Source organism: Erythrolamprus reginae, chromosome 2 (genome assembly GCF_031021105.1).
Source record: "Erythrolamprus reginae isolate rEryReg1 chromosome 2, rEryReg1.hap1, whole genome shotgun sequence".
NCBI lineage: Eukaryota > Metazoa > Chordata > Lepidosauria > Squamata > Dipsadidae > Erythrolamprus > Erythrolamprus reginae.
The window spans coordinates 202,314,925-202,333,413 of NC_091951.1; the positions used below are offsets into that span (position 1 = coordinate 202,314,925).

Genomic DNA, 18,489 nt, shown 5'->3' on the forward strand with positions numbered 1-18,489 from the left:
TGGGCACGCGCGGGAAGCCATGTGTCCCGTTTGCTAAGCTTCCCGACTTCGGCGGAGGAGTTTTGGATTGAAAGCCTTTTGCCGTTGGAAGGACTCACTTGAAACCCTGAACAAGTAAGAGGGTCTCGGGGTGGAGGAGAGCTGAAGGGGGTCGGGGGGGCGGAGAAACCCTCGTGGTGCTGGCTCAGAATGGCACTGAAAGTGTTGTCAATTATAAACGGGGTGGCATCACGTCAAGGCAAGTTTACTACGAAAAAATAACCAGGTTTCGCTAGAGGAGGGAAACGGGTACCTGTGACATGCGTAAGGAGAAAACATGCAATGGAAAACAACAACAACAATGATGGTGGTGATAATAATAAACTGGACCTTAGTCTGTGGAGATTCTCAGTTATCCAGGTTGTCCGAAAGGTGCTTCCCCACTGCCCCCGAGACGCTGAAGAAGCTTCTTAGATGAGACGCGAAACGTCTTCAAAGAAAGACCAGAAAGTCCAGTTTGTTTGTTTGTTTGGTTTGTTTGTTTGTTTGTATGTATCTATATGCGCACACACACACATAAACAATATATATTTGTTTTTGTAGATTTTCACGGGTATATGTATGTAGATTGTTCTGAGTTCGGGTTTTACCCCGTGTAATATTTTGAGTGTCTATGTGACGTTTCGGTGAAATCACATTCAGCATCATCAGGCTGAAGCTGTTAGCTTCGTGCTGCTTTGAGTATAGTTGTCCTATAGTTGTATACTCAAAGCAGCACGAAGCTAACAACTTCAGCCTGGTGAATGTGATTTTACCGAAACGTCGCATAGACATTCAAAATATTACACGGGGTAAAACCCGAACTCAGAACAATCTACATATATATATGTACATTGTCATGTTTGTTTTGTCAAGCATATATTGGAGGTATGTAAAGATATAATAATATTTATATACATGATACTAGTAAAAAGAAAAATAAGAAAAACACATTAGATATAATAATATTCATATACATGATACTAGAAAAAAATATAAAGAAACATTAGGACAGGGGAGGGGAGGCACGCTGGTGCACTTATGCACACCCCTTACTGACCTCTTAGGAATTGGGAGAGGTCAACAGTGGATAGTCTAAGGGGGTTAGGAGATGATAGTACAGAGTCTGGTAGTGAGTTCCATGCATCAACTACTCGGTTAGTAAACTCGTGTTTCCTGCAGTTGACTTTGGAGCAGTTTACATTAAGTTTGTATAGTTTCCTCTTGGGGGGGAAAAACAAAACACTTTTGGGACAAATGGGATCTTTGTAGACAGGGATTGGGGCTGATAGTCCCAACATGTGAATATTATTAGCTGGAGAAAGTGGGACAACCTCGTGAAGAATGTACCATTGGATTCTCCTTTGGGTGGAAGATTCCAGAGGGGTGGGGGAGGGGAGAGATTTACTGTCTTTGATCATGGGGCTCTTTGAAAATAAGATCTGTGTAACACTCCCCTGCTCTTTATTCTGGCATTCATATCTTGTTTTTTTTCCTCCGAGACCTTAAGGCAACAGATACAGATAATAACGTTCTGTAACGTAAGTTGTGGACTGTGGTTAAGTCTTACTAGCTGGTGAGCCTGCCAACCAAGTGGGGATTTGAATCAAATTTAAATCCTCCATCCAGATCTAACACTTCAATTAAGTTGCTGCTACAGTTAGTCTTCAAATTATGATTTGAGCCCAAACTTCCATTGCAAGGCAGTTTTTAAGGGAGTTTTGCCCCATGTTGCAACTTTCTTGCTATAGTTGTTAAATGAATCACGGCAGTTGTTAGTAAGGTGGTTGCTAAGTGAATTGGCTTCCCCATTGATTGCTTGTCAGAAGGTTGCAAAAGGGAAATCACCTGACCCCCAATAGGATGCTGCAACCTATAAATACATGCCAATTCTGAAGCATCCATATTTTGCTCATACGATAAGTAAGTCATAAGTAAGAAAAATAATTCTATGTCACTTTTTTCAGTGATGTAACTTTGGACAGTTATTAAGCAAATGTTATAAGTTGAGGACTACCTGCAGAGTCTTCTCAATTTCTACCATATCTTCCTTGAAGATGAATGTCTTGGGGTTTTTTCCCCTGATGGTTGCATGTGCCAGTATATTCCATCCACTTCCTCCTGGATCTATTAGTCAATACATTGTCAAGAGTGAAATACAGTGATCCCTCGTTTTTCACTGGGGGGATGCGTTCCATGACCATTCATGAAAAACAAATTTCCGTGAAGTAGAGGAAAGATTTTTTTTAATGTATTTAACGAGTATTTGGACTTTTAAAACCCACCCTTTGCATTAAACAGTCATTCTATAACGTTTCTCAGCTGGAACTACCTGTGATATCCTACCAGTTTCTTTAATAAATTACATTAGTACTGTAGAAAATTTTTATGAATTTTTAATGGATTTAAAATTTTCAATGGATTTAATGGATTTACGCCCCATTTGAAAACCCGTGAAATAGCGAATCTGCAATAGATGAACCACAAAGTAGCGAGGGATTACTGTACTTGCCTCTTCCTTGCAACTTGTCATTGGAGTTAGGGAGGGGAATGTGGACTTCCAATGGGTTAATTTGTAGGAACGAAGCCTCTGCAGTTCCATGGAAGTTTTTATTTGGATACTCAAGCTAGATGTTGACATAGATCCCATTACGTCATGTGCCAGAGACAATACTGAAGGATTATGACCACTTGAAAACACAGGGTGTGAAAAGATAACTTTGTGTTTCACATCACGCTAAACAGTAATTTATGTAGAAAAGTGGCTGAATTCATGTAATGCATTATGTCAAAATTAAATGTAATTTATTTAAATTTAAAAACTCACAGTGATTCTGGGCAGCTTTCACTTGCTATAATTTAGGATATTGTTAGGAGCAATGTAATTTAGTCATTTGATGAGAAAACTTCATAAACCAACTTTTCTCTTTTTTTCCCAGGTCTTCTTAATCAGGAGACAAAGGTTATTCAAAAACCTGTGTTGGGAAGAAAAAAAGATTCCTGCTCCTTTACCTACATTTAGCATCATGACCCGACATAGTAAATATTTGCTTGAATTATTCCAATCCAATTGGAATTCTAAATGAGTAATCATGTTTGCTTTTCTCTGATTTTCTCCTTTTTTTCTCTTTGCAGAACAGAAAAAATCTAGCAAGAAATCCAAACGTAGCAAGGTAAGATGGAATCTTTTTTAAAAAAGAGTTTTTGTGGTAGAGATTAAAGCAAAGTTGATGGAAGAGCAGGGAAAACCTGTGAATTTGATAATGGAATGATTGCTGGTTTTATTAGTGAAGCAGAATTGTTTTAAAAGTTTAGTGAAGCAGCTTTAACACAGAATTTGGGTGGTGATTCAAAATGTAACCATGTTATTGTTTCCATATGGAATTTTGATCCTGCAAGTTGCCAATGATATGTTAGCTTCCATCCGTCAGTATTTTTTCTATTAGAGTATCAATTCTGCCCTGAATACAGCTTTCAGATAAGAAAACGTAAGATATTCTTTAGCAAAGGGAAAAGGGTCAAAATAGTATCAGTTGGAAAACTGTGAGCCGCCACGAGTCTTCGGACAAGGGCGGCATACAAATCTATAATAATAATAATAATAATAATAATAATAATAATAATAATAATAATAATAATAATAATAATAATGATCACACAGACTGACTACAAGCATAGACATGATGCAGTGGCACAGATGATCCACCCTAACTTGTGCCGGAACTACCATTTACCAGTGGCAACGAACTGGTGGGATCATAAGCCCGAAAAAGTGGTCGAAAATGAGCAAGCAAAACTACTGTTGGACTTCCGACTTCAGACTGACCGAATTCTGAAGCATAACACACCAGGCATCCTGATTGTGGAGAAAAGAAAGTATGGATCATCGACATTGCAATCCCAGGGGACAGCAGAATTGAGGAGAAGAAGCTAGAGAAATTAGTGAAATACAAAGATCTAAAAATCGAGCTGCAACGACTCTGGCATAAGCCAGTGAAAGTGGCCCCAGTGGTACTTGGCACGCTGGGCGCAGTGCCAAAGGATCTCAGCAGACATTTGAAAACCATCGGAATTGACAAAATCTCCACCTGTCAATTGCAAAAGGCCGCTTTACTGGGATCGGCAAACATCACGCAGTCCTAGGTGCTTGGGAAGCGCCCGACTGGTGATGAAATACGAAACCCAGCATAGTGATCTCGTTTGCTGTGTTGTATTGACATAATAATAATAATAAAAGCAAGGATCTATTGTTGTTTTCAGATGTGATGAATATGTTTTGTAACTTTATGTCTGCAATCAAGTTTTTCTTCTTTTCATAGAAAAAGGATGCAAAATCCCATAGGAAAAAAGATTCAGGAGCACCTAAAGTATCACGCTTCAAAGAACATGTCAAAAAAGAACTGGCTTTAAAAGAGAAAAGGGTAAGGTTAACCACGTGAGAAAACAAAGATGGGATTTTTAGATACCTGAGTTAATTTCTCTATTCAAGGCTATGGAGTTTGGGATGGATATAAGACTGGTACCCAATACTGAATCTGTGAGGCCTGTGCAGCAGGGCTGCTAGCATCCTGTTATTTTAAGATTATATATTCGTCTTAACTAGGTGAAAGAAATGCAGGAGCGGCAACAAATGGCACGCCAGAAGGAAATCAGCCGATTCCGGGGCCTGGAAGGGTTACAGAAGGATGCCTTGCACAGACAGCAACGGTTTGAGCAGAAGGTAACGAATTTAGGCTGGCACATATATCCGATCCAGTATCAGGAAATATATTTTTTTCTGTGCAGCTTTTATAGAAGTTTTGATTGTCCTCTTCTTCTGGTGGTTCTTTTAAGCAGCTCAGGTATATTGGTATTGATATTCTTTATTGGTAGAGAGTTTGGTAATTGGTTAGACAGATGCTTATTTAAGTAGGAAAGTAGTACATGAAAATAACTATGAGAATCCCAGTTTTAGTTCTGGAGTGATTTTTGATTATTCATAGGGGATTTCTCACAAATCAATTCTTGGCATATATCAAAGAGATTTTAGTCTCAAGTGAACGAATTGTGTTTTTTTTTTACAAAAAGCCCAGTACCAATTATTTGTACAAAAAGGCATAAAACAAATCAATTACTGAGTTGAAATTTTTCCCTCTATCTGGCTATCCCCCACTACCATTCATAAAATAAAATTTCTCAAGGTACCCGAGTACTGTGGGCTTGCTAAGTTACAACAGATATCATAGGAGGAGAACTGTATTGTTCTAAGAGGGTGGCAATTTTTTTTTTCCAACTAACAACTTTGTTTAAAAGATATAAGCTTTTTGTGAACTTCATCAGAAGAGTAGAGTGACTAGGCATACCTTTTAATCAAAGCAGTTAGTCTGAAAAAGTGTCACTAGATTTCTAATTTTAATAATTTGAAATTAATAATAATTTGGTAATTTTTCTAATGTCTTCATCCCATTTTAAGCCAGAGGGTAGAATTGGTTTAAAAATAACAATGAGTAGTAATGAGTCTTAGTCTCAGTGACATAGAATGTACATAATAAGCTTAACAATTAATAATCAATGACATTTTATAATTGCTCGGTGATCTATTTGTTTCATGTTTCCTTTTGCACTTATTCATCTACATTTTTCAAAGAATTTAATTTAAAAAATATTTAAAAAGGAAAATAATGATGAATGGCTTGCTTGTCTGTAACAGCCTGGAGTTCCAGATCAATAAAACTTTTTATTTAAAAAAAGTGTATTAAGAAAACAGTAGATGGGAAAGCATGATATTTCAAGGAGAGATTGCAAAATTTACAGGGTGTGAAGCAGAGATATGTTTTATGGGAGATGATTAAATACATAGTTCTGTTTTCTAAATCACCTTAAAATGATGTTCATGGATAACAGTGCTGCATTTTAAAAGGTTCTTATGGAATATTTTATTCTGTTTATATGCGACTTGAGTAAAAATGCCTCCCCCTAGAAGGAAATGGATTTCTTGCACAGCAGCAATCAAATGTTAGATATTTTGTGGACAGCAGTATAAGTAAAAATGCAGCTATGATTTATTATCTCATATTATGAAATTAAGGGTATCGTACCTACCCTATTTCCCCGATAGTAAGACACCCCCGATTGTAAGACGTATCGGGGGTTTCAGGGGGGTCGGCTAATATAAGCCGTACCCCGAAAGCAAGACATATGTCTTACTTTCAGGGAAACACGGGGGTATTGCCGGGGGGGGGGAGCCTGATGACGTCGGGAAGACCCAGGGAAGATTTCTTCAGCCGCCCAGCAGCTGATCTGCTCGGCAGCGCGGCAGCAGCCCTGGCGGCGGTTCCCTCGGCAGCGCGGTGGCAGGGAGAGGCTTGCGGCCGCCGAGCAGGTGGGAGAGCTCGGCGGCAAGGCACAAAAGATTTCCCTCGGTGCACGCGTGGAGCTGCAGACGCGTGTCGGGGAAGCGTGTGTCTGGAGGGGAGGAGCCGCTCTGCGCAGTTGGGCAGCCCCACCTGCCTGCCGGAAAGGAGGCGGGCGAAGGAGGGCGCAGCTCCGGCCGCTCGGCTCGGAGCCGGTCGGCCTCGCTGGCCGCTTGCAGCCGAGCCTCGGCAGGACTCGGTTGCTGGGACGAGCGCCTTCGCTGCAAGCCGCCGCCCGCTCGGCTCGCTTCGGACCAGCGCCGTCAAAGCAAAGGGGAAACCCCAATCTTCGCCTCCTTGCTGCTGTGCCGCTGAAAGGACCCTTTCAATTTTTTTCCAATGTAAGACATACCCCGAAAGTAAGACGTAGTGGGGCTTTTGGGGGTAAAAAGAAAGTAAGACACTGTCTTACTTTCGGGGAAACACGGTATTCTGTTTTCCAGCAGTTAGATAGCACTCAAGTGTGAGTAGATAAATAGGTACCACTTTGGTGGGAAGGTTACAGCAGTGTTTCCCAACCGGTGTGCCGCAAGACATGGTCAGGTGTGCCGCGAAGAAAAAAGCCCAGCTTCTGGTCTCGCAACATTTTGAGAAGAGCAAAAAGTTGTGAGACCGGAAGTTGAGCTTCCTTCTTTACGCCTTCCAAGTTTTCCGGCAGCTGCAGCGCCCCGCCCGGCTGGAGCTTCCCTGGCGGCGGCAGCAGGTGAGCTTTGGGGCCTGGTGGGAGGGCGGCGTGCAGTGGGAGGGTGATGGTGGCGGCAGCGGCAGCAGCAGCAGCCGTGGGGGGCCACAGGGTGGTCAGCTGTGAGGCGGAGCTCCGAAACATAGGCACCGACGGCGGCGGCTGGACATGCTGGAATTGCGTGGCTGGCACTTGCCTGCTGGCTGGGCCGGGACGGAGGCTCTAGCCCCACGTCCATGCCCAGTGCAATGCCAGCATGTACGGCGTCTAGCAACATGTCTAGCCACCGCCTTCGGTGCCTCCGTTCCAGAGCTCCGCCTCAGAGCTGACCACCCTGCTGCCGCCCCACGGCTACTGGCCGCTGCCGCTGCCCTCCCACCATGCCCCAAAGCTAACCTGCTGCCGCTCCCTTCAAGCCCTGTTCGCGGGGTGGTTGGTTATACTTTGAAATGGGTGAGACGAGTGAAGCTCCGAAGCGCTCGAGTGCGCGGCCGGCCACCCCCCTTTCATCTCACCCAAGGAAAAGAGCCGTGGGGGGGGAGGCAGGTCCCACTGCCTCCGAAAAGCAGCTCAGCGATGAGGTCGGGATGCGAGACCCCATTTCTCCCCACCCGCAGCTTCAAATGGAGATGTGGAGGGGAAGCAAAACTCTGCAACCCTTTTCGCGAGCTGGTATTTGGGCCCCTTTGGAGCGAGCACCTCCTTCCCACACTTGCCCTGGGTGTTAACACTTTTGGGGGTCTTTCCACCCCAATTTCTTCCCGCTTTAAGCCTTGGCACGGGAAGAGCCTTTTGTTCTGCCGCGGTTCGACGGAGCCGTCCTTTGAGAAAGCTGCATCTTTTCGCCAGCGCTTAAAAAAAAGACTGAACTCAGCTATTCGGAACCGTTTTCGATAGCTTTTATGTTTTGTAGCTGCTGCCCGATCCTCAGTCTGCTCCCCATTTGCAGAAGAAAGACTCCCGGGTTTTGCAAAAAAGGGGGGGGGAGGAGGGGGAGGGAAAGACATAGAGGGAGGGAAGGAGGGAGAGAGAAGGAGGGCAAAAAAGAGAGGAAGGAAGGGAGAAACAAAGAGAGATGGAGAGAGAGGGGGAAAGAAAGAGGAAGGAAGGGAGAGAGAAATAGAGCGAAAGGGAGGAAGAGAGAGATTTTTTTGTCCAAAGTTTTTTTAGCGCCCCCCCCCCAATGTTCCCCAGGATTTTGTAAATGTGAATAATGTGCCGTGGCTCAAAAAAGGTTGGGAAACACTGGGTTACAGTGTTCCATGCACCTTGGTACATAGTCATACCAGGCCACATGACCATGGAAGCATCTTCAGACAATGCTGGCTCCTTCAGCTAGGAAACAAGAGATGAGCACCTCCCTCTAGAGTCGGACACGGCTGAATAATGGAAACTGTTACCTTTACCTTTTACCTGTTTTCTAACTATGAGAATCTATTCTGTGCCATCTGACTTAGTGGGACTTTAATTTTACCCCCTTGGCTCTGTGCATAACCATCATCTTCCCACAGGAGAAGGATCTGAAGCAATTGGCCAAACATGCCCTGCTGGAAAAAGACAGCTCCTGCAAGGCGTATTACAAAGAGTTCAGGAAGGTCAGTGAAGACGAAAGTGACTTGGCACCAAGAAAAATAGAGCTGTAGACGGTGGGGAGGCTTCTGTTGGGTTGGGCTGGGTCAGTGTTGGACACCAGTTCTTTACTCTCTGCAGGTAATTGAAGCAGCCGATGTGATCCTGGAAATCCTTGATGCTCGGGATCCTCAAGGGTGCCGATGCCCCCAGGTTGAAGAAGCAGTGGTGCAGGCTGGAACCAACAAGAGGTTGGTTTTGGTGTTGAATAAAATAGGTAAGTCACAAAATACTAGGTTCTGTGTGGAAAGGAAGTTAAAGCCGTATGTGATTCAAGAACATGAGATCAGATCGTTTCTTACCAAGAGCTTCTCTTTACCGATTCAAATTCTGCACTGAGGGGGGAATCCAAAAATTACACTTGAAATGAAGTGTTGAGTTACATTGGCTTGTTCTGCAGTTGCTTTGGTTCAGAATCACTGCAATCATGACTTAATTCAGGGTTTGGGTGGCAGAGGGTAGAGTTAGGGAAGAAAGTCACTCAAAAGTTTGCTAAATACTGCATTTGGCCTCAATTAGAAACATAGAAGATTGACGGCAGAAAAAGACCTTATGGTCCACCTAGTCTGCCCTTATACTATTTTCTGTATTTTATTTTAGGATGGATATATGTTTATCCCAGGCATGTTTACATTCAGTGAATGTGGATTTACCAACCACGTCTGCTGGAAGTTTGTTCCAAGCATCTACTACTCTTTCAGTAAAATAATATTTCCTCACGTTGCTTCTAATCTTTCCCCCAACTAACCTCAGATTGTGTCCCCTTGTTCTTGTGTTCACTTTCCTATTGAAAACACTTCCCTCCTGGACCTTATTTAACCCTTTAACAGATTTAAATGTTTCGATCATGTCCCCCCTTTCCCTTCTGTCCTCCGGACTATGCAGATTGAGTTCATGAAGTCTTTCCTGATACGTTTTATGCTTAAGACCTTCCACCATTTTTGTGGCCCGTCTTTGGACCCGTTCAATTTTATCAATATCTTTTTGTAGGTGAGGTCTCCAGAACTGAACACAGTATTCCAAATGTGGTCTCACCAGCACTATACAGTGGGGTCACAATGATTAGCTGTGGAAGATATTTTTGGGGGGTTGATGTTTTAATGTGTTTTTTTTTTCTTGGTTCGTTCATTCGCAATGACAGTTAAGGTAGAGAGGTGATCAGGAATTGATTTTCTTTCTATGGTTATTGGATATGTGACCTGGATATTCTAATCCCATGATGACGAGCCCATGGCACATGTGCCAGAGGTGGCACGTGGAGCCATATCTGAGGCACGCGAGGCATTGCCCTATGTCAGCTCCAGTTGATTTTCGGCCTTCTGGAGGGCAGGAGGTGGCCATTTTCACTCTCCCCAGGCTTCAGAAAAGCCCCTGTAGCCTGTGGATGGCAAAAAACAGAAGTCCAGAGGTTTCAGTGAGGCATGCGCGGGGGGATTGTGTGTGCATGTACAGGGGGAAGGCATTGCAATATGGGTGTGGGCACACAAACGTCCTTTTGGCACCAAGCAAAAAAAGGTTTACCATCACTGTTCTAAACCATATTAATAGCATTGACTGTTAAGTGGAAGGTGGTCAAGGTTAGTTTGAAATCAGCTGGGTGATGCATCTGCTTAGAGTTTTGAAACACATGATTTTAAAAGGTAACTCACGTCCCTTTGGCATACAAAGGAGTAGGTGTTACCCCAGAGAACTGGCAGCAGAGTGGGGTTTTTTTTAAGGATTCCTTCACTTTCTCATTCTGTTTCTGATCCAGATCTGGTATCTAAAGAGATTGTTGCAAAATGGCTGAAGTATCTGAGGAATGAATTTCCTACAGTGGCCTTTAAATCCTCCACTCAGCAACAGAGCAAAAACCTGGTAAGTGATGGATGGCTGCAATGGATTAATGATATTTTACCTCTAAAAGATAATTATTATTTTATTCTAGATCACTTTGAGAATGGGGTGGAGATGGGCAGCATGCTACAACATCCTTTGGCAATAGCCATGCATCCACAAAATTAAATTAAAACTCCTAACATACAGCAAGAATGTAAAACTCACATAAGACTGCCAAAATCTAGCAGGATTTCTGGTGAGATAGCCCATGGCTATCTTTCATGGTTTAGGAGTTGTGAAAACCTGGTGGATCAGAAGTATTTGTTTTGTAACATTTATACTAAAAAAATAATGTATTTTAATGTTTTATTTCATTTCTTTTTATAAAGTACTTTAAGTTGGCTTTTATAGAAGAGTTTAAGAGCCCCACCATATTCCAACAGACTAGATTTGGCTATGGTAGCAGTCCAATACCTGGTCTTTATAAAGTGAGATCTAGGTGGCAGAAAGAGACTGGTGGGTTCTGGGAGATGGAAAACACAGATTAAGCACAGATTAAACATTGTTTTTAAAAACGATTTTGTAATAGTTGGGAACATTTGACGATTGGGTCATCAAAAGTAAGAACCAGGGACATTGAACAGTACATGTAATTTCTTTCTCCCTTTTAGCAACGTAGCCGTGTCCCGGTAACCCGAGCATCGAGTGACTTGCTAGGCAGTGCAGCCTGTGTTGGGGCAGATTGTCTCATGAAGGTGCTTGCAAACTATTGCCGGAATCAGGACGTCAGGACAACAATCACTGTTGGAGTTGTGGGTACGTAGCGTGCCTGTATTTGAGAGGTGGACAAAGTGAAAGAACATATTTTCTTAATATGATACCTTACAAAACGAGGAAGCTGCAACTCCTGGAATTTTTGCATAAGCTGGGAATACTGGGAGTTGTAATCATAGGATACCTGAAGTGAGTCAGAATGGGGGTAAGTTAGCTTACTGTCTTCTTTGCCTTGTCTGTCTCCAGCTGATTCGATAGGGCAAAAATTGGGAAATGTTCCCTATTTTTGCTTTGCGGCAGCTAATTAATTATTTAATCAACTCAATTCAATTTGTATGCCAACCAATTCCCTAGGAGACTCTAGGCGGCTCACAATCAAAAAAATTAAAACATACAGTATAATATTAGGACATCTTAAAAAAGCAATTTAAAAACAATTTAAATAGAATCCTAGCAGCTATCTTTCCAATGGAGGAGGGTCCTTTGACCTTGGATGAAAGCCAGTGACCCTTCTATCATTCTGGGAGTTGAAGCCAGGAGATAGCTGGGCCGTAATTCAAACACAGAAGAATTTTAGCTGGGAAAGTGATGTGGCCCACAAATAGCATTAAGCACTTAGACTTATATACAGCTTCAAAGCGCTTTTCAGCCTTCTCTAAACGGCTTGCAGAGCCAGCATATTGCCCCCAACTATCTAGGTCCTCATTTTACTGACCTTAGAAGGATGGAAAACTGAGACAACCTTGAGGCAGCCAGAATCAAACTGGCAGTGGGCAGAATTAGCCTGCAGTACCGCATTCTAACTGCTGCGCCATCCGGCTCTTATGAGAGGAAAGAAAGAGGCAGGTGAGGGAGGATTTAGATCCCATGATCCTCAACTTCCTTGGACTCTGCAGCCTTCACCAACTGCAGAGATTGATGACCTGAAGTTACAGACTCGGAACTGCTCATTTTGGGGAAGATTCGTAGATGTGAACTCTACCAGCTTTCCTTCTGCCTCTTAGTCCAGAGGAAAAAGGTGGTGGGTGTTACTGGTTATGCTCTCTTGTGTAGAATGCAAAGGAAACAATTTAGAGGAAGGCAGCAGTGACTTGTGTGGGAGCAATCCCCAGAATGAAAATGTGCTTGCTGATGGGTTGCCTGTCTCTATATCCCCGACTGCAGGCTTCCCAAATGTTGGCAAAAGCAGCTTGATCAACAGCTTGAAGAGGAGCCGAGCTTGCAATACTGGTGCCACTCCTGGCATCACCAAGTATGTGCCCAAGCCGAGGTGCTAATTAGAAGGGAGGCATCAGGTCTGAAGTGCTGGGTAGTCAACCGAGTAGTTTCATTTTTTTTTTCATTTTAAATAAAGGAATGCTGCAGGAGGTCTGTGGTCCTGCTTATGTAAGAGAGGTAAAAGAGAGATAAAAATTCACGGATTCCCTTATGAGTGACAGTGCCTAGAATTGGATTAGCATGTAATTTTGGGCATAGTAAACCAGAGAATGTTTGGAGTTATAAAATAAAAATAAAAAGAATAAAAATTCTGTACAAGACAGAGAGTACTTTGTTCGCTACTTTATATATTGTTCTAATCCATGAGCAGCTTTCAAGAAGAGATTGGACAGCCATCTGTCAGAAATGGGATAGGGTTGCCTGCTTGAGCATGGGGCTGGACTAGATGACCTACAAGATCCCTTTCAGCTCTGCTATTCTATTCTAACTTGTGTTTATTCAGCATTCACCCTTACCAGCTGTAAATTATATTTTGTGACTCTGGATGTGTGAATTGAACCAGTAGTGGCTGAATAATTTAATTTAATTTAATTGACTTATATGGGACTCCTATGGGACTCAAGGCAGCTAATGAATAATAATAATAGTAATAATAGCAATAATAATAATAATATAATAATAATAATTTAGACTTGTATGCCCCCCCCCCTACGAAGACTCGGGGCAGCTAATAAATAACTCATGATGAAGTAATGGCTGAATATCATGTGTGAATTTAGCCACTTTCTGCCCATTGGTTTATTTTATCCACTTTCCCTAGTTTTAAAGTGGCTTAGATCAGAGGGCTCCAACCTTGGCAACTTAAAAGACTTGTGGACTTCAACTCCCAGAATTTTGGGAAGTCCACAAGTCTTAAAGTTGCCATGATTGGCGATCCCTGGCTTAGATTAATTATGTTTATATTCCCCCCAAAAGAAAAAAAAGACCCAGCCTTCTTAAAAAATATCTGTTGACTAAACAGGTTTACCATCTTCCCCTCCCTCCCAACCCCTTTTCTCCTGAAGCTCAGAGGAGATGTAGATTGGTAAAGTTATTGAAGATAAACATTCCAGGAGGGGAGTGGGATTATATAAGAACTATTGAGAGAAACAAATAATCTGCCAGTCTAGGAGGAGTCTAAAATTTTAATTTCTGGTCTGGTTGTTTTAGCTTTGGGACAACTAAGGAATATATGAAAATGAAAATTAACATTATAGGCAGAAAGGCTGGCATTTGAAGTCATTGCTCTCATTTATTTACCTCTCCCTCCTCCTCCCCCACCTTTTAGGTCTCTGCAAGAAGTGCAGTTGGACAAGCACATAAAAACTCCTAGATTGTCCAGGGATTGTCATGGCTTCTCCCACTTCAGACGCTGCCATGATTCTGCGAAACTGCATCAGGATAGAACAACTGGCAGACCCTGTGAGTCCAGTGGAGGCCATATTGAAACGATGCAACAAACAGCAGGTATGGGTGGTCTTGAAAGAATGAACAGAGCATACGGGGGTTGAGAATAAACTGGAACATTATTATCAAGGTGGCCCTTGAGAATCCCAAGATCTTTTCCAAGCCTACAGAAAAGTGCTAATAAAAAATAATGGTTCTCAGATAAGAAAACTATACATTTAAATTTTTTTAGCAATGGTAATTTGAATGAAGCTCCTTTTCCCTTTTGAAATCACATTTTAAAAATATGAATCTGCTTGGAAAATGTGTCTTCAAAAGGACTTTGGCCAAGAATCTTAATTTGGGTTCTTTAAATAGTTGCCCCCTGGCTAGATTCACACAACACACTAGACCAGTGATGGCGAACCTATGGCATGGGTGCCACAGGTGGCACGTGGAGCCATATCCGCTGGCACACAAGCTGTTGTCCTAGCTCAGCTCCAACGTGCATGTTTGTGCCAGCCAGTTGATTTTTGGCTCACACAGAGGCTCTCGGAAGGCATTTTTGGCCTGGGTGAGTGTTTTTACCTTCCTTTGTCTCTAGGGAAGTCTGTAGCCTGCGGAGGGCAAAACATGAGCTTACTGGACCCACCAGAAGTTGTGATACAGTCAGTTTCTAACCTCCAGAGGGCCTCGGGGGGGTTGTGAAGTTGCTTTTGCCCTCCCCAGACATTGAATTGTGGGTGTGGGCATTTGCGCATGCACAATAGCACGTGCGCACTCTCTTTTGGCACCCGAGCAAAAAAAGGGTTGCCATTATTGCACTAGACTAATATATGGTTTTGTTTTTTGGCTCAGTATGTGGGCAATCTCAAGCAGTGGGGTTAATTCATTAAACCATGGTTAGACCTGAATCAACATTGTTGGGGGGACACAAGCTTTAAATTGCTATTAGTGTTACTTTTGCTGCAAAATATGATCATATTGTATGGACGTTTTTTTTTAAAAAAAATCAGCAGTAGGCATTAAGTGGATCATTCAACATTTAATTGGGTAACACTTTAAAAGAATGTTATTGTTGGCATTTTAATACAAAAGATATATGACAGATAATAATTTAGCAGAGGTGTGCTCTTTTAAGAGATACTGTTCTTGTGGCATGTACACCAGCTAAGCTTTTCTTAACATTGTTTCTTTGATACATATCTAGCTTTAGACATATTTTGGAGGTTTTTAAATGTATCAATCAGGAAAGCTTTTGCCCATTGAAATTTGTACTTGAAATGGATATTATTCAGTTCTACCCTGAATAATACTCGGAAATCAGCTTCTGGTATTTCTTCCAAAGTAAATAGATTTATAAAACTGTAGCCTCAATTGATTATCTCTAACAAAATGATAACCGCCCTGCTTTTAAAAAAATGATTAGAAAATAATTAAACCCCATTTTTGTTTGGGTTGCTTTGGTTCTGGCAGCTTTCAGAAATCACCCACTGAAATTTTGCAACGGTATCTGAAATGCAATTTCTTTCTGATTTCTGGGCAGAGGGAAGAAGAGGCTATCATCACATTGTTGCCTTGCCCAGTGTAGTCTTTGCCTGATAAGTAACTAAATCAGGGGTCCTCAAACATGGCAACTTTAAGACTTGTGGCAACTCCCAGAATTATCTAGTCAGCTGTGCTGGCTGGAGAATTCTGGGAATTGAAGTCCACAAGTCTTAAAGTTGCCAAGTTTGACGATCTCTGAACTAAAGTCCAGCTGCTCGTGGTGCGACCGGAACAATCTAGAACTAAACACACTCAAAAACATAGAAATGGTGATAGACTTTAGGAGAAACCCTCCCATCCTACTACCTCTCACAATACTAGAGAACACAGTATCAACAGTAGAGACCTTCAAATTTCTAGGTTCTATCATATCTCTAGAGCTAAAATGGTCACTTAACATCATCATCAAAAAAGCACAACAAAGAATGTTCTTTTTGTGCCAACTCAGAAAGTTCAAACTACCCAAGGAGCTGCTGATACAGTTCTACAGAGGAATCATTGAGTCTGTCATCTGCACCTCTATAACTGTCTGGTTTGGTTCTGCAACCCAACAAGACTGACACAGACTTCAAAGGATAATCAGCACTGCAGAAAAAACAATTGCTGCCAACCTGCTTTCCATTGAGGACCTGTATACTGCACAAGTCAAAAAGAGGGCAGGGAAAATATTTACTGACCCTTCGCATCCTGGACACAAACTGTTTCAACTCCTACCCTCAAAATGTTGCTATAGAGCACTGCACACCAAGACAACTAGACACAAGAACAGTTTTTTCCTGAACGACATCACTCTGCTAAACAAATAATTCTCTCAACACTGTCAAACTATTTACTAAGTCTGCACTACTATTACTACTAGTTTTTCCCCATCATGCCTATCACTCATTTCCTCCCACTTAATACTCTATGACTGTAACTTGTTGCTTGTATCCTTAAGATTTTTATTAATATTGATGGTTTTCTCATTGCTTATTTGACCCCTATGACAAATCATTAAGTGGTGTACCTCATGATTCTTGACAAATGTATCTTTGCATCTGCACCAAAGACAAATTCCTTGCATGTGCAATCACATTTGGCCAATAAAGAATTCTATTCTATTCTGCTAAAAAACTGACCTGTCTCTGAGATGTAAGCAAATAGAATGGGGCAGGTTGGATAAGAAAACTTTAATCAGCTTCTAATTCATCTCCCTAAATTTCCTCTACCTAAAGATTATGCAGCATTTCAGTGTGCCAGATTTTGAGAACATCATGGAGTTCTTGGCGTATTTGGCCAAGCGACAGGGAAAGCTGAAAAAAGGAGGAGTACCAGACCATGAGAAGGCTGCCAAAATAGTACTAAAGGACTGGACGAGGTGAGTGGAAGATAGAATCTTTTTAAAAAAGAAAGTTCCTGACCTTTTTGCAGGAATTGTCTTCGATATAAGCCTCCTCTTTGTCTTACTGACCTGGCAGCTCTAATTCAAGTGGAGATTGAAATTGGGAAAAGAAGAAAATAATTGGAACTAGTGCGAAAGTGTTTGGGGGGAGGGAGTGGATGGAGGGAAGCTTTTCCTATAAAGCTGGGGGTGAACAGCATGGCCATCCTTTCCCCATGACGCCCCGACATTAATTTATGAAGTAGTTGCAATCTTGCACGAGATGATGTGACTTGGGGCACTCTCTTTCTGTCTTGCGTTGTGGCCTGAAAAGTTATCAATCCTTGCTATATAAAACTTGCAATCTCTCAGCTGGATGGTCTCTAAATATGATGTTGTTCTTCTTTTTTTTTAGTGGAAAAATAAGCTATTTCACACATCCACCTGAGACCCACACACTTCCTACTCATATCAGCGCTGAGATTGTGACCGAGATGGGCAAAGCCTTCGATTTTGAGGCACTGGAGCAGGAGAATGAGAAGGCTTTGGCTAGTAAGTGGTTGGGAAAACAGGACCGTTTTCCACAAGATTTTGCCACCATGATTGTTGTTTTAACACCCAGCCCAACAGCTGCTTTTATACCACAATACATGTTATTCCTTCTGCGAGCTTCACAAAAATGGAGAACATTCATCTATAGCAGGGGTCTCCAACCGCCGGTCCGCGGACCAGGACCGGGCCGTTGGGGTTTTTCAGCCGGTCCGCGGCGCCAGGGCCCCCTCGGCCTTTCCGCGCTGCCCACCGCTCGCCCGATTTGCCCCCTCTGCTCCTCTGCCACCTCCTGCCTTTCACCGCAGCTCCTCCCGCACCCGGAACGCACGCCCTGCCCGCCTCACATTTGCCGAGAGCACTTTCGCCCCGGGCTCTCAGCAAGGGGGTTTGCAGGAGAGGCGGGGCCGGCGGAAGGTGATATTGAATGTCGGGGGCGCACGGGCGGTTCGCACGCTCCCTATCTCCCTGCTAGCCCACTCGGAATATTCAAAATAAGAAAAACCTTCGCCGGCAAAGGCTTTTCTTATTTTGAATATTCCGAGTGGGCTAGGAAGAGAAGGGGGAGAAAGTAGAAAGGAGGATGGGGACCAAGAAACGAGGAGGAAGAAGAGGCGCGCGATCCTTCCGAAGGGCCGAGGAAAGACCGGAGCGCGCAGCCTAGCGGGGGCTTCTCTCCGCTCCGCCGGCGCCTCCAGACCTCTGAGTTCCTCGGGCTGCTTGCGGACAGGCTGGCCTCCTCGCCAGCCTGTCCGCAAGCAGAAAGAGAGGGAGAAAGAGAGGGAAAGGGGGGAGAGATAGCAAGAGAGGGAGAGAGAGAGAAAGAGAGAGGGAAAGGGGGAGAGAGGGGGGAGAGAAAGAGAGAGGGAGAGAGAGGAGATAAAGGAAGAGGAGAGAGAGAAAGGAAGAGAAAGAAAGAAAGAGGGATAGAAAGAGAGAGAGAGTGAGAGATGCTCAGTGAGCCTTTCTTTGAAGTTGCCTTTCTTTCTTTCTTTCTCTTTCTTGCTTTCTTTCTTGCTTTTTCTTTCTCTCTCTTCCCTTCCCTTCCTCTATTTCTTTTCTTTCTCCTTCCTACC

General features: G+C 42.9%; 1 protein-coding gene across 1 annotated transcript in view; it reads left to right on the plus strand.

Annotated features, from left to right (window-relative positions):
* The window catches only part of GNL3L (G protein nucleolar 3 like), a 22,696-nt gene continuing 4,207 nt past the window's right edge, over positions 1-18,489 (plus strand). The window contains 14 exon segments of the mRNA XM_070741293.1: positions 1-114; positions 2,958-3,057; positions 3,154-3,191; positions 4,338-4,439; positions 4,622-4,738; positions 8,604-8,687; positions 8,803-8,938; positions 10,475-10,578; positions 11,211-11,355; positions 12,478-12,565; positions 13,859-13,892; positions 13,894-14,037; positions 16,719-16,861; positions 17,280-17,416. Coding sequence (XP_070597394.1) covers positions 3,045-3,057; positions 3,154-3,191; positions 4,338-4,439; positions 4,622-4,738; positions 8,604-8,687; positions 8,803-8,938; positions 10,475-10,578; positions 11,211-11,355; positions 12,478-12,565; positions 13,859-13,892; positions 13,894-14,037; positions 16,719-16,861; positions 17,280-17,416 — 1,285 coding nt within the window. The 5' untranslated portion in view covers positions 1-114; positions 2,958-3,044.